We start from the raw sequence: 24,016 nt of genomic DNA on the forward strand, positions 1-24,016 counted from the left end.
ACCGAGGTCAAATCATAATTTAACCTTTATTTAACTAGGCAAGTCAGTTAAGAACAAAGTCGTATTTACAATGATGGAGCTCTACAAAATCGGAGCTATACAAAGATGCTCGAGTTTCCAACTTGGAATCCCGAGTTGAATGACCATCAAAAGAAGTTCTTAGTTGGTGGAGCTAGTTTTTCCCCCAGTTCCCAGTTGTTTTGAACGCGGCAGTAAAGTAGACTTTATGCCTACTGGTTTGAGGGAGGAGGGAAAGACTGCTGAGTCACAATGACGCGTCCCCCCGTTGTGGTTTAAGTAATTGACAACGTCATAGATGTACAGATTGCTATAACATATAATGTAGTTAGCTGATGTGTAAAATATCTCTCCGGGCGTTGTAAGATCTGTCAGACAAAGCATAGGAAACCTCTGAGCGGACAAACGCGCCCACAGTCACACGTGTTCAGTCACTGTGAGTGTGAAGAGTACAAGGAAGGAAATTTTGTTCACTCGGTGTTGCACACTGAAACAGAGGATTCTTGGCTAGTCGCGTGAATTGACCGGTCCTCACTATATAGAAGTGATTCCATCAAGGAACATATATTTAGGTGTAGGTGCTGAATTAGATAGGTATTGCTGGGGGGACAACCTTGGCATTATTATTGGCGCTTGGGACATTGTGTCAGCGGGTAATTTTAATAGCTTGCTAGCTCGCTAGATAACAAGAGATGTGTGAAGGCCTCCCTTGTTGGCTAGCTAATAAGTATCCAGCGTTACAGTTAAAATAGCAAGACCATTGTTGGTTTGGCTCAAGTTCTGTTTTGTTGACAGTAGCTACGTCGCTGAACTTGGATAACACGTTAGCGAGCAAAAATTATAGATAGCTAAACAAAATAGCAAACGCCAGTCTCGCTGTCGGTGCCGAACGCTTGCGATATGGGCTTGCTGTCAAAAGGGTCACCGCTCAACTGGGAAGAAACCAAAAAGTATGCAGACCATGTTCGGAAACATGGCATCGTTCAGTTTCTCAACATTTATAACAAGGTGAAAGAACGACAGAAAGATGTCTTATTATGGGGCGATGAGGTAAGGGTGTCGTATTGCTTAACCTTTGCATAACATGCTTTAAAAAAAAACACTTTTGCATAACAAAAAATGTACATGCGATCCACACAAATGGCATTGTCAGTTAGTCTGCTCTATCACCAGTTAAGTGAAGTTGTAACTATGTTGCCAACTTCGGTTGTGCAGATGAAAGACTAACCGAATTGCAACAAAGTGTAACAAGTGTTTTAGGCTACATCATGTCGTCAGGATAGTAGTTGTAGCGAATGCTTAGATGTTTATACTCCGTCCATAAACAATGAACCCATTCAAAGCATCTGACCATTACATAACTGTTTTAGATCTAGACATCTTGAATCAGTAACTGATGTGTTATTCAGTTACTTAGGCCATTGAACCGTTTATATTGTTGCTAGGAGCGGCAGGTAGCCGAGCGGTTATTACGTTGTGCCGGTAATCGAAAGGTGGCTGGTTTGAATACCTCCTATGTGCTCTTGAGAAAGGCACTTAACCCGAATGTGCTCCAGAGGAGAACCATACAAGTGTGGCTGACCCCGTAAAACAACAACCTATCAATTCGCTGTATGTGAAATATTTTATTAAAAAATAATAATATTATTTATACAATTGTTTACATTTCATGAGAACCGATGCATACTTAATACAAACGTGTTAAAAAATCTCTAATCGAAAAATGGTTTGGTAAGTAAATGTCTAAAACTGAATAAATGTGCTTATTTATCATAACTTGGTTTGCACCTATTGAGACATTTTATTTTTGAGAGATTTCTTATCTAAGCTTTATATGCTACTAAACATGTTCAAAGGTTGTCCCTTAACATGCATCTGGCATGTAGATAGGTTGTTTAAAAAAAGTGACACATAGCATCTAGATGTAGTCTATGTGATTTCTGTCTGTGCTGCCTTCAGTGTGCCTCAATTTCATGTGGAATGTTGTTGTTACAGATTAATCCCTCTTTCAGACAGGGGGATTACAGGGTAGTAGAGTCAAAGTCAAGGAAACATAATTGATGAATTGGAATGGATGTGATGGCGCCCGTTTTGATCTTGGGAAGTATGGATCAAGGCTTTGGGTCTACACAGTGACGCACATTGGAAAGAAAGGTGGTGTTTGGAGACATGGTCTGCACCATTCTGGTCTAATGAACAAGCTTCATGGCTGATAATCTTGCATTGTCATTGGAGAATAGAAAAAACTGTTTTGCGATTTAGGCCACACCATCCTATTGATGTTGAATGCCTCTGTGGTGTCTTGTCTCATATGTCAACATGTGCAGTAGGCCTAACTGATTTCAACATGAAAGGCATTGAATTTGCACACTGTTTTTATGGTTCGAAATACAAATGTATGTATAAAAAAAATATATATATATATATAATGTATTTTTGCCCTTTTAGGTGGAATACATGTTGATCGAAATGGATGAGAAAAATGGAAAGGTTCGTCTTGTTCTCAATGGTGGGGAGGTTTTGGAAACCCTTCAAGACAAAGGAGAAAAGACCAACCCCAAGTAAGTCATCTTTAAATCTGTTTAGAAAATGACCAGGTTGTGTTGTGTGTGAAACAGGCTGTTATGTATCGGCCTTTCTTATGCAAACTCATTTGGGTGGTTTACACTGCAGGCACTAAAGACGGCTTCTGTCGCTCAATAAAGCTACATTCCATTAGCCTGTTCTGCAACTTTTGAATTTAAAAAAATGCAAAAAAGTGGCACTTCCCTCATGGGTCATGCAAAAGCTCCTTTACAAGTTTGCAACTTCAGCATTAGTTTTACATGTTTTGTTTTCTTGAACTACTACCTTACAAATTGCACTGGTGTTCAACCTGCCGCTCTACCCTGGGCTACTAAATTTCTTTAACATGGGTTAAAAAGCCTTCATCTCTATTTGATGTGAATGTTTTTGTACAAGCCTCACTGTAGTAGTCTGCTTGCTAACTGTCCATGACGTGCTGAACCTGTGAAGCTGACTTAACCCAGGGGAATTGTAACTATAGCTGTAGCATTCCTCATTACTGCCTCTCTGTTGCACATATTGAAGAGCACGCCCCTGTAGCACAAATGCATTGCCCACAGCATTTTCCATCCGCTGAGATGGTGTCTCACATCTGATTTAAAAAAAAAAAAAAACATGTTTACTTTAATGTGAAAGATTGGCATAATACAATTGACTCTGTCGGACAGAGACCTTGTTTTGTTAGACAACATTATTCAATGGCTTCTAGAAATGGAAGTTTGCTTATTAAAATATATATTGCATTGTTTTTCCTTGTAGCCATCCTACCCTTTGGAGGCCAGAGTATGGCAGCTACATGATCGAAGGGACTCCGGGGCAGCCCTACGGTGGGACGATGTCAGAGTTCAACACGGTGGAGGACAACATGGGGAAGAGGAGGCGAGAGGCCTCATCTGTGCTGAATAAGAATGAAACGCTTGCCACCATCACGTCATTCCCAAGGTAGTTAACTACCTATTGTCACTCACTAAATCACTTGAAACGGTTAGATTTTATTTATAGTACCTTAACATTAATGTTATTCTTGTAACATTGGTTTTAGGTTAGGCTGCCCAGGCTTCACACAGCCAGAATACAAGCCAACACCTGTTGAAAAGGGAGTGTCAAAATCACTGTTCTTCCCAGATGAAGCCATAAACCAACACCCAAGATTCAGGTATTCTTGAATAATATATATTCGAAATACGGGTGGTCCCAGGTATCGAAGCCACTATCCTGGCGTTGCAAGCACCATGCTCTACCAACTGTTTTATAGAGGTTGCTATGGTATTAAGTTTGTCACAGGTATTTGCACTATTTTGTGTCACTGCATGATATGTGACATTTGAGATCTTTATTTGCATCCCATTTAACAAAGTATGTTGTGAATGTTTTTTCAGCACCCTGACCAGAAACATTCGTCACAGAAGAGGAGAGAAGGTGGTGATCAACGTACCCAGTAAGTATAAATCAGAACAGATCTTCACCATTTGCACTCAATAATTACACCTTTCAGTCAAATACATTTCGTCACATTTTATTTTCAGTGGTCAAATTTAGGCCACATTTACAATTTAGTAATTTAACAGATGCTCGTATCCAGAGCGACTTACAGGAGCAATTTGGATTAAGGGCCTTGTTCAAGGGGACCTAGTCTGCTCGAGGATTTGAACAAGTGACCTTTCGGTTACTAGCCCAATGCTTTTAACCGCTAGGCTACCCATCGCCCAAAATGTGGCGCAACATTTTTTTATTAGTTGAAATAACTTGCTTATCAGTATCTACTTTCCTTTGTGCTTCTTTCTCCTTGTTAGTCTTTAAAGACAAATACACCCCATCTCCATTTGTGGAGAAGTTTCCGGAAGACGATGGGGAGGCTGCCAGGGCAGCTCTACCTGATCACATCTACATGGATGCCATGGGATTTGGAATGGGCAACTGCTGTCTTCAGGTATACACAACACATTATAGAACTATAACCCTGGTATACTTATGTTAATTTACTAGACTAGAGAATATTTTTGAAGTCATGGACATGTTTTATATAAACAGGTTGAGTAATCTTTAACTTGAACCCTTTTTATAATGTTTTTCCAGGTGACATTCCAAGCTTGCAGCATTGAAGAGGCGAGGTACCTTTATGACCAACTAGCAACATTCTGCCCTATAATGGTAAGATTTTCTTAGAAAACATACAGGAAAAAGTATTAATTGCCTCAATGGTAATAAAAAAAATCAAAGGTGTCGTAAACAGCTTTGGTTAACCACATTTTTGAATCCTTACAGTATTCAATAACGCTTAGATTTTTTCGAGTGCCTTTTCTGTGGTGGAAACTGGAACGCTAACTGCTGATCTGTTTATAGATGGCCCTCAGTGCTGCTTCGCCGTTCTACAGAGGCTATGTGTCAGACATTGATTGTCGCTGGGGAGTTATTTCTGCCTCGGTAGATGACAGGACCGGGGAAGAGAGGGGGCTGGAGGTGAGCAGATGAATCAGGAAAAACAGGCTCCTAATTAAAGAAACACGAGCCAGCCAAACAAGGCCCTGTTGCTAGTTGCTTCAGCGGGTTGAATGGAAGACTCCGATCGTGTCAGGCTCAGACAGGCATTATTCATTTCTCTGTTGATTTCCTGGTGTTCAATTATGTTAGCCAGAACAGGTTTTCAGTTATTTGTTTGCTTTGTTCCTTGAAATGTCGAGGTTTTTCAGACTTCTCTTTCAATGTGCATGGAAATGTGTTTTCTTTGCAGCCTTTGAAAACCAACAAATTTCGAATCTTGAAATCCAGATATGATTCAATCGACAGCTACCTCTCCAGCTGTGGCGATAGGTACAATGACATAGATCTGACAATAGACGAGGAGATCAACAAACAGCTGCTGGATGCAGGTAAAGAACTTTGTAACAATGACGTGAGTATTAGATTCTAGATGGTGTATAGAAATAATAAAATATGATGAAGGATAAGTAACTGGTGAAAAAGACTCTTATGTATTTTTCAAGCAATGGAACTGTTTGTTATTGTACAATGTGTTTATTCGTATTTTAATCATTAAACCTATAGAGAAGTGATCAAAATCTGTGTTTGTAGGGATCGACAAACTGCTGGCCCAACACATAGCCCATCTCTTCATTCGGGATCCGCTCTCACTATTTGAAGAGAAAATTTACTTGGATGATGAAAACGAGTCTGATCACTTTGAGGTAAAAATGATACCCACCCAATACTGACTTATAGTGACTACATGACTGTTTGCGACGAGACCAATACCTGTGATTTTATAAGGAGGCATTTTAGTTGATATAATCACATTTGTCTGTCTTGTAGAATCTGCAGTCAACCAACTGGCAGACAATGAGGTTCAAACCTCCTCCTCCAAACTCGGACATCGGATGGCGAGTTGAGTTCCGTCCCATGGAGGTAACATAAGCCTTGCAATCTTGTGTGTTAATAGAGTTGTATGTCATTTGGATATTTACCTGAAATACACATTGTTTTAAGTAACTATTGTTTCAAGTAAATACTTGCAAAAAGGATTTACATGTACTGTTTCTTAACCAGTTTTGTACAATGTTTGTACTGTAGAAATATTGAGTGCCTGTTTTCGTTTGTTCCAGGTGCAACTTACCGATTTTGAAAACTCTGCATTCGTTGTTTTCATCGTCCTTCTCACCAGGGTTATACTGTCCTATAAACTGGACTTTCTCATCCCCTTGTCAAAGGTGAGATCAGCTGTTCTTCTGATATACTTTTAATTAGCTGAATTTTAGGAAATTCTAGTGCATGTAGGGTAATGATATACCATTTATGCGTTCTGTTTTCTATCAAAAGGTTGACGAAAACATGAAAGCTGCCCAGAAAATAAATGCAGTCCAAGAGGGCATGTTTTACTTCCGGAAGGACATCTATAAAGGTGAGAGGATACGAGTCCGATTCCAGTGTTTTGAAACCTGGTCGGGGAGCGTTTTGGCAAAATGCCTGAACAGGTTGATGCTAAAGCTTCTCTTGCGTCCTCCCATAGGCTGCAACCCTGCCCTCGATAGCTCCTCATCGGCTGCCCAGAATGGCTTGGACAGTGAGGGTGACAATGAGTACACACTGATGAGCATTGACACAATCATCAATGGAAAGGTGCTTATTAAAGATGCGGTATAAAGGTTTTGGATCATGTCAACCAGTAGTACAAAGTCATCCATTTTGTATGGTATGTCACGTCCTGGGGGGAAAAAAGCATATCCTATGATGTGTTACAAATTCCAATTTGTACAATTTGTTATTAATTTGTAAGTGGTTAAGATCATGTTCAATCTCTTTTAATAATATCATTAAATATATATTTCTATTGCACGCTTTACTTTAAACCATAAGTTGTTGTTTGTTATCATTTAGGAAGGAATTTTTCAAGGGTTGATACCAATCCTCAACTGCTACCTAGAAAACATGGAGGTGGATGTTGATACAAGATGCACCATCCTGAACTACCTGAAGCTCATCAAGAGACGTGCCTCCGGTATATTTAGCAAATGAACACTGACAATTTGACTCTGGATTGGGTAACAGGGTTTTGTGAGGTATTGTTGTGGGCTTTCCACATCATTGGTGGAGATTAGCAAAAGCATGCGGCATTCCAGTAGTAGAAGGCACATGTTGCTCCCTGACACTGTCAACAAGGTTTTGATAACGCTTTGGCTGCATTGAGACAGGCAGCCCAATGCTGAACTTTTTTTTCCCTTCACTAATTGATCCTTTGAAACATCAGGTCTTTTCACATCAGATCTTTTTCAGAGCAAATCTGATTGATCAAATTACCATTTTGGTGAGAGAAAAAAAGTGTAGAATTGGGCTGCCTGTCTAAACGCAGCCTTAGTGCTTTACAGTGTTGAATCTGAACTCAAGTCACATTAACAATTTAATGTACAGGGTTATAAATGCCAAACATACACTTGTTTATGTATCTTAATTATCAACAGAAAAAATAAACATGATGTTTTCTCACATTGTTCTTGTTGCTGATGTAGGTGAACTGATGACCATGGCTAAATGGATGAGGGAGTTTGTGGACAAGCACCCCCAATACAAGCAAGACAGTGTCATAACTGACAGAATCAACTACGACCTACTCCGCAAGTGTGACAGCATCACAAAAGGAGAGGAGCGATGCCCAGAACTTATTGGTGACCCAGTCAATCGGGGCAAATGAACTTACTGTCACAGCTGTAATCAATTAATTAATGTGTTGTCCATCATTGATATTCATTAGCATGAAAAAGACCAAATATCTGTCTGGACAAAGTGGTCCAAACAAATGAAGTTTTAATGGAGAATATAGTGTGCATTGCGATGGTCAAGCGGGTGTATTGCATTTGTATATACAGTATCAGATTTGTACAATTCGAAAATTATTTTAATAAGTAAAATTCAATCGGATGTGTGATAGCAATTGGATATGTAATTTGATATCCTGTGTTCATGCTAACAAAGTCTGAGTGTGAAATTATGTAAATGCAGCAAACAAAGTTGTAGACTAGATTAATTTGAATCTTTAAGTCTACTGTAAATACTGAACTTTGATCTGCTCTACAAACATTTAACAAGGGTTATTTCATTTCCGAATATGGTATATATCTGCATTATCTGTCAAATGATTTGGCCTTTTAATGTGAGAAGTGTCAAGTGAAAGTGTTTGATTTGCTGTGATATAGTAGAATCTTAAACTATTAAAGGAGTCTTGCATTGAAGTGAATGTGAATGTTTGATTGGAATGTTATGTCTCAATCAATAAATCTGTGTACAGCACTGACTAAGCATAGTATTTTGCTTAGTTACATTTACATTTAAGTCATTTAGCAGACGCTCTTATCCAGAGCGACTTACAAATTGGGTTCTATGTTATGCTCTTCAACCGATTGTTGCCTGCGCGACTAGCATCTTTACTCTGGACGGTTCTGACTTAGAATATGTGGACAACTACAAATACCTAGGTGTCTGGTTAGACTAAACTCTCCAGACTCACATTAAGCATCTCCAATCCAAAGTTAAATCTAGAATTGGCTTCTTATTTCACAACAAAGCCTCCTTCACTCGTGCTGCCAAACATACCCTTGTAAAACTGACTATCCCACTGATCCTTGAAAATGGAAATGTCATTTACAAAATAGCCTCCAACACTCTACTCGGGAAACTGGATGTTGTCTATCACAGTGCCATCCATTTAGCCACCAAAGCCCCATATACTACCCACCACTGCGACCTGTATGCTCTCATTGACTGGCCCTCACTACATATTCGTCACCAAACCCACTGGCTCCAGGTCATCAATAAGTCTTTGCTAGGTAAAGCCCTGCCTTATCTCAACCCACTGGTCACCATAGCAACACCCACCCGTAGCACGCGCTCCAGTAGGTATATTTCACTGGTCACCCCCAAAGCCAACACTTCCTTTGGCTGCCAATGACTAGAACGAATTGCAAAAATCACTGAAGCTGGAGTCATATCTCACTCTAACTTTAAGCATCAGCTGTCAGAGCAGCTTACAGATCACTGTACTTGTACGCAGCCAATCTGTAAATAGTACACCCAACTACCTCATCCCCATATTGTTATTTATCTTCTTGCTCTTTTGCACCCCAGTATCTCGACATGCACATCATCTGCACATCTATCACTCCAGTGTTAATGCTACATTTGAATTATTTCGCCTCTGGCATATTTATTGCCTTTACCTCCCTACTCTTCTACATTTGCACACACACTACATAGATTTGTCTAATGTGTTATTGACTGTACATTTGTTTGTGTAACTCTGTGTTTGTGTTGCACTACCTTGCTTTATCTTGGCCAGGTCACAGTTGTAAATGAGAACTTGTTCTCAACTGGCCTACCTGGTTAAATAAAGGTGAAAAAAATTAAATAATAATCTCTGGATAATATGCTCAATGTGGAGTGAGACCTTTAGTCCACTAGAGGCTGCCGGTGACATATACATAATGTACATGACTGTAATGTGGCCAAATGGACAATATGGGAAAGGAAAGTTGGACAGTTGTACAACTGAATGCCTTCAACTGATATGTGTCTTCCGCATTTAACCCAACCCCTCTGAATCAGAGAGGTGTGGGGATCGACTTATTAATCAACATCCACGTCTTTGGCGCACGGGGAACAGTGAGTTAACTGTCTTGCTCTGGGGCAAAACAACAGATTTTTACCTTGTCAGCTTGGGAATTCAATCCAGCAACCTTTCGGTTACTGGCCCAACGCTCTAACCACCTGCTGCCCCATTATGGAGATGTGTTCATGTGGAGCTTTATGGCAATCTTTTCCACGTAAACCTATTTGATGATAGATGAACATATTAAGGATGGATGCATTAACAATAGAGTCCATTTACATCAGGGGTGGAAAACACATTCCATGGAGGGCCTAGTGTCTGCAGGTTTTCCTTTTTCCTTTCAACCTGGTGGGGGCAGTTCCTTACTAATTAGTGACCATCAAATCAAGTACACGAGTGGTGCATGAACCTGCAGACACTCGGCCCTCCATGGAATACATTTGACAGCTGGTGATTTACATAGTACCTCCAAGGGAACCTCACGTACATAACAAATCAGTGCGAATGTAAAGAACTGATGGTGTTCCAAGCTCTAAAAATGTAGGCCTACACTTGGCTAGTGTCAAAAATGCCAACCTATTAATTGGATTAGTCTTGTTCAGCAAGTCATCCTAGCATAGTGCCAATGTTCAACTTTATCACCATCTGACCAAGGCCATATTTTTCCTTACCAAAATGTTCAAAGATGCTGACATGTATTGTAAGGCACGCAGTTCAAACTGTTTTCAGGCATTGAAGTCTCCACCGAGTAGGCTAGCTAGGCTATGGTTTGTTGCAGCAATTGGACAGTTGTACATTTGATGTGTATAAGCCATATATATAAAACATGCAGTTTGAAAAGAAAAATGTATTTCTGTTTAGTTGCCTACACTCTAGAGTTTTACATTCTGCCTCACTATAAGACAACACATACCGCGATGTGGTGATACTGATGGATTGCTGAGACTGGATGTCTGTTTACATAGTAGGTTAGGAGAATTAACATGGCAGGTTAAGATAATTAACGTAGCAGGTTAGGAGAATGAGGTTAAGGTTAGCAAAAGGGTTAGGGTTAGGCTTAGCTAAAATGCCATGTTGTCAACAACTCTTATCCCCGAAGCGACAACTAGATGGCGCTGTACTAGTATCCACAACCGTACAGACCATCCGTCTCAAAAATCCATCAGTATCATAACACAGGTTACTGAGCTCTGCTCTGTGTAGCCATGTGAGTGATGCAGTGATTTGATTGGTCTCCACTGACGAGAAATGAATGGGGTGACATCGGCTTGCTAACTGATTTATTAACTGGTTGTGAGTAATGCACTGATTTGATTGGTCTCTCCACTGATGCGAAATGAATGGGGTGACATCCGCTTGCTTTTACGGACTTGCTATTTGGGACGCGTTCAGCAGGGTTGAAGGTTTTGGAACGTTCAGATAGAAATAGGCTAAACTATAGCTCAAACATGCCTCTCGGGCGTATATAAGGAATCGCATCGGCTCTAGTCATGACATTTCTATCTGCAACGTTCGAGAACGTTTGGCAACTGAACATGGCCTAGGTTGAAGTTATACACGTGCCGCGTTCAACCAGTTAGCAAGTCAGAAATTCCCGTGAACGCAGCATTGGGGCATAGGCCATTGGGCACGTTTTCTTGTCACTTTTTCTAAATCCAGCATGTCACCTATACTATAGGCTACGAATAAAATCTCACGAGTAACCTTGTCTCGACTACAATGTACATCCCGGGTGTCTGTAGCCCAGGCAAAATGTAAAAGAGCGCACAAATGTTATTAAGCACATTGGCTAAAAGAGAATAGCTCTTTGGCATATGTAAATGCGCAGTTGTGCATTTAAAACTTGCCTCTACAACCAAGATTTTCACTACTCAGCAAACCATGCAGTTTATTATGCTACAGATTAAATAATGCTAAACTTTACAGGGTGGAGACACTGCACGGTGATGAGTTTGATGCTCATTTCCAATAAATGATGATCAATGCTTGACCGCTCTATAATAATCTCATCATGTAGCTACCCGCACAGTTTACCAGCACTGTATCTACACGCTGTTGGCTAGAGCGCACATGACAAAACCAGAGTAGGCACATTTGCTATTTAATGCAACAGTTTTTGTCACAAAACAATTGGTAGAGTTCAAAATGCCATAAACACATTGAATTTAAGAGAAACGGTACATGTTGTGTGCACTATGTCATCACGCACTGATTTTTATTTGCAACAAGTCGGTTTGGTGGGAAAACAATTGGTAGGAAAATGCCCATATTTTGTTTATGCCGGTTGTAAAATATTCACATGAAAATCTGTCGCCAATTGAATGGAAACCTAGTTTAAATGGGACGCCAAAATCAGCAAACGGTCAAATCACATTCTGGATGATGATCACTGCCAATGAGGTAGGCCATTCGGGTGGCTGATAGCCAATTATCTACCATCTGAAGATGATAGCCTAATAGCTAGATCTCGTCACTTATGACGCTCAGGACAATTTGCCATATAGACTGAGTTCATGTGTTTCTCCCGCTGTTTCCACTGACCGACGAGGCTGCACGTTTGTGCTTTGGGACCTGGGCAGGCAAGATTACGCATCCTCCAGAGGTACGTTTTATGAGCTAGAATGTGGTTGGAAATAAGATAGTCTTAGTTTTTTTTTGTTGAGTTGTGGAAATGCTATAACAGTATTTAGCATACATAATTGATATACTTGATAATCTACTTTTAGCAGCGATTTCATACTAGTTCATGTCTCGCTAGCTAGATCATGTATGCAGGCTATGTAAAACAATTGATCCTGAATCGGTGACCTCTGTGACGCGAACGATTGCGATTGTTTTTTGCGATGTGTGTGCGATAAGAGTTGGGCTAATGATTTAGACATTTTACTTTTCGCTAAAGACGTAATTATAATATAGGATTTGTCTACAAGACTAAACTTGGACAGTAGCCTAGTGTCATAGCCAGCATCCTGATCCAGCACAGCAGCCATGAGCTATCTAACTTTCCTGCTATATATAATAAATTGTAGCGCTATTTGGCTATGATGCTCTCTCTCTCTCTCTTTTGTTTTTTTTGCATTGTTTTTATTAGAAAACTTTAACGACATGTTTATGTGCTGGTTAGATCTGATCAAAGGACACTATTTTGAGACAAGTCAGTTATAACTACAAGTCATCACTCACAATAAAGAGAAGTAATTGACCTCTATTGACCCAGAAATGATCTGGGTCAATAGAATAATGTAAATGTTTATGTTTGTATTTCTGTGCGTTTGGGACTGCTTGAGCAGATACTTCATCTACTTAATAATTATAAAGGAAATATCTGAATAATAAAAAATATCAGCGTTCTTAACATAGTTGGGGTCAATTCAATTTCAATTCAGGAAGTACACTGAAATTCTCTTCAATGCTTTTCCATGAGGAAAATTTGGAATTAGAATTTTGTTTACATTCATAATTAACTGGAATGAACTATTGCATTGGGCCAATAGTCAGGATTATAGCTCAAGCCTTAACCTTCTGAATGAACTTTATAGCCTGCCTAAGCTGTAACAAGACCGGCATCTTTGCATGTTCCTTCAGTCCGAAAGTTGTTTTATTGTGAAGTCATCGTGACAATGATTGTACCTCTGCTACAATGAACCAAGCTTTGATTTCCCTTCAGCTGCTTTATGGAATTAAACAGACATACATATTTTGTCAACACAGTTAAGCTGATTTGCGCCGTCATTCAACAACAGTGCTGCTTGAATATGGTATTTTTTTAAATATCTAAATCAGGGTTCCCCAGCAGGCCGATTTTGGGCCGCAGGTGATTTTATTTAGCCCCCCAAGTTTCTGAGCAAAAAAAATATATAGATATTGTGAGTGATGACTTGTAATAATATATATATTTAAAAATGATTTTATTGTTGGACATAAAAGACTGTAAAAACACCAGCAAATCAGCTCCAAGTGATTTTAATTTTGGAAATATTATATCCGTTAGGGCTCCTTGCGGTCAATTTGCAGTTGACTAATTATTTGCAATTATGTTTTCCGACCCCCTGTCCATCCGCTCAAGAACAAATCGTCCCCCGGCTGAATCTAGTTGATGACCCCTTACCTAAGTGGTAGTAGTTTACCATACATTTCAGTCTACCAGAGTGTGTAATGTAACTATGGCTCTGGTGATAAGCTGCAATGTGTGACTGTAGGTACTCTCTCATCTGTCTATTCAGGTTAGAAATGGAGACTTTTAATCATAAACTAAACACGTACATAGACTCATGGATGGGTCCCAGAGGTAAGTGTTATTACTGTTGCATTACTGTAGATTAAATGACAGTATAATAATTATCATATGAATAAATGCTTAGTTATGGACTATTGACATAGAATGATTTATCACCATATATCTCCTCACAAAATGTTTGCCTTATGTGTTAATACATGGTCCTCCAGTGGAATGCACCAGGTCTTTTTGCATCTCCATGATTCTAGCATAACCTTTCCAGGAGTTAAACAAACATGCTTCGGTAGTCACTGCCAATTCTCACTCAAACTGTGTTGTGTTCTCTTGCCCTCTCCAAGCAATATGCCTGCCCTGCAGTGTAGCTAGAGATGTAGGATCTTAATTTGATCACTTTTCTGTTGCTGATGAGCTTTGTGATTTACAGAATTTCACTGAAATCCCACACTAACACACGGTTATATAAACACTATTGCACTTTTCATGTAGCCTACTTATGGCCAGCTAATAGCCTAACCACCGATCAAGCAACATTATATACTAAATCTTGAAATCCTGTTAATGCAGGATTATTTTGCTGTTGAACAACATAGGTCAAATTAAGATCCTACATCTGTGCCCCTCTCTACGCTCAGTGCTATCGCACTGGTTCAGGGGATACAGTAAATATGGGAATAAGGTTCCGAAAAAAAGGGAACATTCTACTGTATGTTGTAATACCAGGCTGTTGTCTGTCTATGTATTTCAGATGAACGGGTACAGGGATGGCTGCTGCTAGACAACTACCCTCCAACCTTTGCACTAACACTCATGTACTTGCTGATCGTATGGCTGGGGCCCAAGTACATGAGACACAGACAGCCGGTTTCTTGCCAGGGCCTCCTGGTGCTCTACAATCTGGCCCTCACTCTATTATCTTTCTATATGTTCTATGAGGTAGGCAGGCTGCACCTGAAGGTGGTGTTGGTATCATCGCAGTGCAACACTGCTGGCAGATGAGGGGAAGTGAGAGGATCGGGTGACTGGTAGAAGTGGCTAAAGGACTCTGTGAGGATGAGGGAAACTGTGATCTTTGATTCGGATTAGACACAAATGGCGTCTTGCACTGATGCCACCCCGGGACACAGTGCTGTGGGGGAGTGAGTGGGGCACAGCTGGTCTCTGACAGGATCGTTGTTAACACAAACAAATCTCTCACCCAACCTCAACACAACCCTCAATTGTTTTCTGAAAACCTGCTACTATTATTAGAATGTTTGAAGTTGCAATGTCTAATTCTGAAATTGTTGACAGTATATACTGATGAACTGTCTGTATCCTCAGTGGATATCTAGGCTAGTAGTTGATAGCATTATCCCTAATTATTGTATAGCGTCATGAGACTGGAGAGAGAGTGAGCTGACAATGCTTTCTGTAGTGTAATCAGTTGTGGTAGTAAATATGTCAACATAGTGTAATATATATATACATATAGTGTAATATGACATTATTTAAATGTCATGAGCTAGTTATGCGGATCCCGAGGGACAAAGTCTTCTCCACGCACCTGTAAGTCTAAAGTCTTTTCTGTTCTCACCACCCTGGCCAAATGGGCTCAATTCGGTCTGCATTGCATAACCCCTCAAAACCCCTGCATAACCCCATGCTGTGTAAATCATTAAACTCGCCCGTTCTGACTCTACCCTTGCTTTAGGGTGAACTTTTAGCCCTCATAAATCAATGCCACACGATTCCAATTAAAGTACAAAGCAGTTGCTTGCTGTTATCCCATACGGCACATATATAAATTGTATATAAATTGCATAAATTGCATTTTAAAAATGTTATTGGTGTGACATGTGTTTTAAATAGCCATACTGAAGAGCAAAATAACCAAGGGCATCGGCCTGGGGTTTGTAGGTTCCTTAAGTTACTGTGGGATGCAAGCTGGCCACAATAAAGGCTTTAGGTTTAGAAACAGATCCTGAGCTCACTCTGCCTTTTAGATAGGCAATATCGATTGGAATGCGCTGGATCTTAAGCTAATTAAAACAGTTTTTTTTCTGCAGGAAACGGCGTCTTCGCCAATATCACGAATCAGCCCTGTTCCGCCCAAATCTATATGGACATTTGGATCTTGTGACACTTTGTTTTGAGTTACATAATATGAATAAAGACGATTTAGTAGTAGTGTATTAGTAATAAATAGTGTATTATAACTTAAGGGACATAGCCTAGCCTGCAGCATATTGTTGTTAATAATCGTGCTGTTAAAACACAGTAAAAATGCTGCAGCACATTTAAAACAACAAAAGGCATGACAATGACAGTAGTATTGTTGAATGATTAGACTCTCTCTGTAGAGACTTTTGGGTTGTTTTTCAATGAGTCCTCTGCATGTTTCGGGATTACCCAGTTCAGTGGCGCACAACATCTGCCAATCCCAGGCCTGTCCTTGTTCTGCTTTCATCCCCATGGGCACATGCAGGGCAGTCACTCTCCTGGTGCCACAATCATCGGATAATGACACTGTATGTCTCGAAGTCATCAACCTAATTAGATCCCTGCTTTGCACTGCTTTTTGCCATCCTGTTCTGGAATGGGTCCTGTCTCGAGTCAAATGCACTAAAATCCTGTGGGAAAGCTTAATATTCCTCAGAATCATGTTTTTTTCAGTAGAACATAACCAGGGGGGCAATTCTGACCATGGGTTCTGCTCTGAGTTTGATGTCATATTTTGAGCACAAAACACTTGAAGCTGAACCTAAATCTTGTTATGTCTTTAGATGCTTTACATTTAACTCCTTGTTTTTGTCAGTTATTCAAGGCAGTGGTGGATAAAGGCAGAGCTATTTCCATAGCTATGCCAAATGAGATGAAACGTGTGAACAAGGGCTCTATTTAAAACGGTGACATCACTGTCCTGCTCAATAACAAACAAATACAGGGACCCAATGTTGCAGTGGCAACAAAAAGAATAATGATATTATCGCTGGTTAAGGAGACTAAATGGAGAGGACAGACTCTGGGATATAATATTGTCCACTACTTCCACTCCTGCAGCAAGTATGTGAAGCTAGCATCCTAAATGCCAATGTAAACAGTTTTACAATCAGCTTTTGGGTGGGAGAAAGCAAATTGATGTTGCAGGTGATTTAAAATTTGAATCTTGTGACACTTGCAGTACAATAATGATATACATTTGATATTACAAGGGTAGTGCAGTATTTGGGTGATTAAAGTTGTTTGAAGATGTCAAAGACATGGCAGTCTGTGTTTCTACATCACCTTGCGGTCTGTCTCCAGATGGTGTCTGCTGTGTGGCAAGGAGGTTATAACTTCTACTGCCAAGACACACACAGTGCGGGAGAAACAGATACCAAGGTAAGACGGTCTTACTCAATATGTCACCCCTCTGTTCACGTATATAGAATTTTATATAAAACAATCTGTGTTAGGTTCAAAATATGGACTGTATATGGGGTAACAAATGCATCGTCACCAGACACCAGCTGGACTTCACCCTGTCACTCATTCCCTTGATGATATTTACAGATCAATATATACTTTGTTCACTCCAGTTATTTTTGTCATGGTGGCTACCAATTCTATTGGTACAATTTATGTCAGACAGTACCTGCAAATCCTAACAGATAAGCCACAGAGTCAGACAGCCAGTCTATTTAATCTGTACTGCTGTGTCATCAGTAGTTACTCTCTGTAATGTCCCTTGGGAACATTGAACACTGAGAGGAAACTTGTTCTCACTGAAATGTGCGATTGGATTGCAGTTCTGCGCTGATTAAAACATGTGTAAGAGTCCCTGCTGTTACAGAAGTGAATTAACTTATTTTTCACTTTGTCCTTAATAGATATTTCATAGGTCTGTATGTGCAGATGATCATCTTTGTCTCTCAAAACATGTAACCTTTTTGGTCAAATTATTTGCACTGGCCAGTCCTCATTAGGTCAAATACAAATCTGTCGATATATGCCTCTCAGGGGGAACATTGAGTATGTCCTTGCAGGAAAGGGAACGACTAGAAAATACATTGTATTGCTTGAAAGCTTGACTCTTCTTCTTATATATTTTTTCTCGTCTCAGATCATAAATGTGCTGTGGTGGTACTACTTCTCCAAGGTCATAGAGTTTATGGACACCTTCTTCTTCATCCTACGGAAGAACAACCACCAGATCACGTTTCTGCACATCTACCACCACGCTAGCATGCTCAACATCTGGTGGTTCGTCATGAACTGGGTGCCCTGTGGTCACTGTGAGTGTTTTAACTCAAAATTCCCTTTCTATCCTCAACACTGTGGTCACTGAGTGTTTTCAAATCAAATCAAATTTTATTGGTCACATACACATGGTTAGCAGATGTTAATGCGAGTGTAGCGAAATGCTTGTGCTTCTAGTTCCGGCAGTGCAGTAATATCTAACAAGTAATCTAACAAATTCACAAGGACTACCTTATACACACAAATGTAAAGGGATGAATAAGAATATGTACATATACATATATGGATGAGCAATGGCCGTGTGGCATAGGCAAGATGCAGTAGATGGTATAGAATATAGTATATACGGCAGGGTAGCCTAGTGGTTAGAGCGTTGGACTAGTAACCGTAAGGTTGCGAGTTCAAACCCCCGAGCTGACAAGGTACAAATCTGTCGTTCTGCCCCTGAACAGGCAGTTAACCCACTGTTCCCAGGCCGTCATTGAAAATAAGAATTTGTTCTTAACTGACTTGCCTGGTTAAATAAAGGTAAAATAAAATCAAAATAAATATACAGTTGAAGTCGGAAGTACACTTAGGTGGGAGTCATTAAAACTCCTTGTTAACAAACTACAGTTTTGGCAAGTCGGTTAAGACATCTACTTTGTGCATGACACAAGTCATTTTTCAGACAATTGTTTGCAGACACAGAGATTTATAAGTGAAATAATCTATCACAATTCCAGTGGGTCAGAAGTTTACATACACTAAGTTGACTGTGCCTTTAAACAGCTTGGAAAATTCCAGAAAATGATGTCATGGCCTTAGAAGCTTCTGTTAAGCTAATTGACATCATTTGAGTCAATTGGAGGTGTACCTGTGGATGTATTTCAAGGCCTACCTTCAAACTCAGTGTCTTTTTGCTTGACATCGTGGGAAAGTCAAAAGAAATCAGCCAAAAAATTGTAGACCTCCACAAGTCTGGTTCATCCTTGGGACAAACAATAGTACGCGAGTATAAACACCATGGGACCACGCAGCCGTCATACCGCTCAGGAAGGAGGCACGTTCTGTCTCCTAGAGATGAAGGTACTTTTGTGCGAAAAGTGCAAATCAATCCCAGAACAACAGCAAAGGACCTTGTGAAGATGCTGGAGGAAACAGGTACAAAGTATCTACAGTGGGGAGAACAAGTATTTGATACACTGCCGATTTTGCAGGTTTTCCTGCGACGCAGTGCCCTAGACCACTGCGCCACCCCGGAGGCCCTCCTTTGTTTTGTTGACATTGCGTGAGAGGTTATATTCCTGACACCACACTCCGAGGGCCCTCACCTCCTGCCTGTAGGCCGTCTCGTCGTTGTTGGTAATAAGGACTACCGCTATAGTGTCATCTGCAAACTTGATGATTGAGTTGGAGGCTTGCATGGCCACACGGTCATGGGTGAACAGGGAGTACAGGAGGGGGCTGTGCCGAATACAACAGGCATTTCACCTTACTGTGAAATGCTTACTTACAAGCCCTTAACCAACAATGCAGTTGAAGAAATATACTTTTATTTACTAAATAAACTAAAGTTTAAAAAAAAAAATCTAATCAAATCAAGAAGTAACACAAGAAAATGACATAACAATAACGAGGCTATATACAGGTGGTACCGGTACTGAGCCACAGAACCCTCTGGACAAGTTTTTCATGCAACCCAAAAGGGTTTTTACCTTGGAACCAATAAGGGCTCTTCAAAGGATTATCCTATGGGGACCGCCAAATAACCCTTTTAGGTTCTTGAAAGCACCTTTTTTCCCCCCGAAGAGTGTACTGTATGTTATCTTTTTAAGTAGCTATACAGGTGTTATAGATGACATGTTTGTCTTGAATTGATTCTGTGACTGAGATACTTTCAAATCAATTTGATCCGTTGTTAAATGGTAAAGAAATGAAGTGTGAATTGAACCTACTGCTATTTCAGGACTGCACAGCATGCAGTGATATACCATACACTCACCTCCTAATTGCTTTACACTGACAGTGTGGCACACTGTGTCCTAGAACAGGCCACTGACCTATGTCTTCCAGCTCGCTGTGTTTTACAGTGGACTCTCTGAGAATGAACACCTCAGCTGCTTTCCACTGTATGCCATTGACGCGGCTATTTCTTACTATTATAAAACAGCAAGAATTGTAATTTTGTATTTCACTGATGTCTCTGACCCTGCTACGGTACTCTAGATGATTCATCCACCCCCTCTCTCCTGTCTCCTCCTCAGCCTACTTTGGTGCCTCCCTCAACAGCTTCATCCATGTCCTGATGTACTCTTACTATGGGCTCTCTGCTGTCCCGGCCATACGGCCCTATCTATGGTGGAAGAGATATATCACACAAGGCCAGCTGGTGAGCCTGCATGTCCCTGTTTCAAACCTCAGAGATGTCATTTCACATCCATAGTTATCAACCATAGTGGAGGCTGCCGAGGGGAGAACGGCTCATAATGTCCGGAATGGAGCAAATGGAATGGCAAACACCTGGTAACCCTGTATTTGATACCATTCCACTCCGGTCATTCCCACAAGCCTGTTCTCCCCAATTAAGGTGCCACCAACTTCTTGTGTCATCCAGGGTATAGCTCAGCCAATCTCAGGGTTTTAGTGAATGTGACAAAGGCCCAATGAGATGAAACAAAAACATGAACCATTGGTATAGATTGAAAGTGCAATATTTCCCCCATCCATTTATCCATTTAAGGTATTCTGTAGGCCTTGGATCAATGGTATTTATTTATGCATACTGTGTGTGCGTGCATGTGTGCATTGATGTTGACTTAGTTTACAAACAATTAATGACATTTTTGTCTCATTCCTCTATAGATTCAATTCTTTTTGACCGTGTCCCAGACCATCTGTGCAGTCATTTGGCCATGTGGTTTCCCCAGAAGCTGGCTGTTTTTCCAAATATTCTATATGGCCTCGCTTATTGCCCTTTTCTCAAACTTCTACATTCAGGTGAGCAAGTATAAAACTCTTGCATTAATTAGACAGTATTTCAATTCATTATGGTGTTAAGTATTTTACACTGGTGGTGACGGGGTTAAATAAAACCGTGCATTGTCTACAGTAGTGTTCTTCAGAATTTGAGATCATCCTAATGTGTTGACTTCTTCCCTCTGTTTTTTAGACTTACAAGAAACACCGTGTTTCACAAAAGAAGGCGTATCACCAGAATGGCTCTGTTGATTCGCTGAATGGCCATGTGAATGGGGTGACACCCACGGAAACCATTACACACAGGAAAGTGCGGGCGGACTGAAGCTTGAATAACCTCTCAATCCTAACTTTTGTGCATATCTACTATGTATGTAATATTGCTAGGAGCGATGTAGGATTTCTTATGAAGAAATGTATTAGAAGAGCATAGCTAGTTTATTCACAATATAAGAAAAGCCATGTTAATCTGAAAGGGATTCCTAACGTTTTGCACACCGCTGTCTGTTACTATTCATATTGAATCTAAGTTATTTACAGTTAAGTAACAAGGATAGCAGAGGAAGCACAGTAAAGAACAGCCCCAGATACCCACTTCCTTTTAATGCTGCACAAGATTTTCGACAATGTCTGGTGGGACATCGCTTTATTAAGCAACCTGGACCCATACAGAAATAACAATGTTTTTCCATGTTTTAATTCACAACATATGCACTTGTCTACATGCTAGATTGTGTCCTGATTGGACAAATCAGGACAAAATCTATTTTGGGGTTTCCCTTGCATAGAGACAAGGCTGTCGGAGTCAAATGTGTCCACTGAGTAACTTTAGAGAGGTTCACCTTCATTGCTTGCATTGTAAAGTTTAGTTTAAAACCAGTTGCAATAATAGATTTGTCTATTGTCTGTATCAGTCAAACAGGTTTGAAAAGCATTTGTCCGTCAAATGGCACTGATCAGAACAATATTTTATGTGAACAAGAAATACTATAAATTCAGTTTTATTTTAGTTCTTGCTTTAGATAATGCTGTTGTTGTAGCAATAGTTTACATACAAGGACATTTTATGAGAGCCCTAATCTCTTGTGGACAGATGCAGGTAACATAAATCGAGCATCTGACGCAATTGTGCAATTTTAGTTCTGGGTGTCCGTGACTATTCCTCTACAGTAGCAATTTAGTTTCTATCTAATCTTTTCCCAGTTGGAATATTTATTTCCTACTTTATTGCAACACGTTATACAACAAAAAGCTAAAATCACACTGATAGTGTCATGGATTGTGTTAAAAATAGATGAAGTGTGTTGAAATAGTTCAATGTGTCTACTCAACCCTCAGAATTCAGCCCCATATGATATTAATGTATCCATACATGACTGTAAATCACTTTGTATAACAGCGTCTGCTAAATGGCTTATTATTATATGACATATATTCTCATTATCTCTCTGAACCCAAAGTCACCATTTTACTGTTATATGTGCTGAGAATGTCAACCTCATCTCCATGGAATGCAGAAAACAATTAATACAATTATAAACCAAACTTAAACTCTGTATCATATTTAATATAGTTTACATATATGTGCTGTGTTTTAAACCCATTCCTCCCTCTTACACTAGTGTTTCCCTCATTAGATTGAATCAGGATAAAAGTTACATCAAGCCTTGATGTGACTATTGTGTTTTCTCCAAAGCGTTGCCTTAATAGATGTTGCTACCTATATGTTTAACTTGTTCCCTTCGTTATGGAATTGTATTATAGTCCATGTATGCCTTAATTATGAAATACAGGGGCCAAATCGCCAACTTCTGTTGTAGAGATGTGTCTCGCTTTGAAAGCCATTTAAAGCGCTTATCTATGGCTGGGTTTACACATACAGTCCAATGCAGATTTTTTTCTTCACTAATTGGTCTTTTGACCAATCAGATCAGCTCAGAAGTAGATCTGATGTGAAAAGATCTGATATGATTGGTCAAAAGACCAATTAGTGAACAAACATATCAGAATTGGGTTGCCTGTTTAAACGCAACCTAAATCAACTGAAGGATGTAATCTACTGTTGAAATATGGTGAGATGAATGGTGTAATAAACTGTTGTAAATGTGGCTGGATGAATGATGTAGTTCTGGGTGTCCTTTGAAATGTGGTCAGATTAATTATGTAATCAACTGTTGTAAATGTGGTCAGATGAATGATGTCATCAACTGTTGAAATGTGGTCAGATGAATGATGTAATCAACTTTTGAAATGTGGTCAGATGAATGATGTAATCAACTTTTGTAAATGTGGTCAGATGAATTATGTCATCAACTGTTGAAATGTGGTCAGATGAATGCCGTTTTGAGAGAGAAACAGCAGGACACAACATTATTATGTCCTCACAATCTGTGAATAGACTGCAAAATCAGATTTGTATCCACAGTAATCTGTAGAAATGTACTCAGCTTTCAAACAATGCAAGTGAAGCCAGCCTCGAAGCTGTTGCATTTGTAATGTCACTGAGATTGGAATTAATAAAAGCATTCATGCTTCATCTAGATCTCCCATGGTGTATTTCAGGCATCATTCTAGAATCTAGATGGAGCACTCTGATCAAGCCACAGCCATTACTGCTTCCTCATTAGCATCATCACCCTCAGGGCACATTGCAATTATCACTTACACGGATATTCCCTAGCTACAGTATCTCTCGCTTCTTATTATTAAGCCAGCTATTTTACAGTAAGCTTATTTATATTATAGATATAAATCATTTTAAAGTGTGTGTTCAGTTATGCACCCCATAAGTAATCATTTCAAGCTTGTGGGGATTGTTATTTCACCAATCTGATGATTTCTTCCTCTGTTGTATGTTCATTTTCCCTGGTTGGTGAACAAAAGTATCACATGGGGAATACTCTGTTTTCAATCAACAGACTTTGATC

At 39.8% G+C, this 24,016-nt stretch overlaps 2 protein-coding genes across 3 annotated transcripts; both read left to right on the forward strand.

The window, feature by feature from the left end:
* The first annotated feature begins 299 nt into the window (after positions 1-299).
* On the forward strand, positions 300-8,365 carry gclc (glutamate-cysteine ligase, catalytic subunit). Of its 2 annotated transcripts, none has more exons than XM_029685437.1 (16): positions 300-1,068; positions 2,467-2,579; positions 3,343-3,525; positions 3,626-3,739; positions 3,963-4,021; positions 4,377-4,513; positions 4,660-4,734; positions 4,927-5,043; positions 5,315-5,453; positions 5,656-5,768; positions 5,893-5,985; positions 6,183-6,287; positions 6,397-6,478; positions 6,587-6,696; positions 6,955-7,075; positions 7,584-8,365. In XM_029685437.1, exons 1-16 carry the CDS (start codon positions 919-921, stop codon positions 7,763-7,765), a joined length of 1,893 nt encoding a protein of 630 aa, XP_029541297.1. In that variant the 5' UTR covers positions 300-918; the 3' UTR covers positions 7,766-8,365. The 2 variants fall into 2 exon arrangements, with proteins under 2 accessions (XP_029541297.1, XP_029541298.1); XM_029685438.1 differs by having other exon boundaries at positions 301-454.
* A 3,699-nt stretch (positions 8,366-12,064) lies between these two features.
* On the forward strand, positions 12,065-23,698 carry elovl5 (ELOVL fatty acid elongase 5). Its single transcript, XM_029685439.2, has 8 exons — positions 12,065-12,278; positions 13,900-13,964; positions 14,659-14,846; positions 17,196-17,273; positions 17,995-18,166; positions 20,378-20,502; positions 20,976-21,110; positions 21,283-23,698. The coding sequence occupies exons 2-8, from the start codon at positions 13,907-13,909 to the stop codon at positions 21,412-21,414; spliced, it is 888 nt and encodes a 295-aa protein (XP_029541299.1). The 5' UTR covers positions 12,065-12,278; positions 13,900-13,906; the 3' UTR covers positions 21,415-23,698.
* The last annotated feature ends 318 nt before the right edge of the window (positions 23,699-24,016 follow it).

The sequence above is a fragment of the Oncorhynchus nerka genome, linkage group LG16, assembly GCF_034236695.1.
Source record: "Oncorhynchus nerka isolate Pitt River linkage group LG16, Oner_Uvic_2.0, whole genome shotgun sequence".
In the NCBI taxonomy this organism is placed as follows: Eukaryota; Metazoa; Chordata; class Actinopteri; order Salmoniformes; family Salmonidae; genus Oncorhynchus; species Oncorhynchus nerka.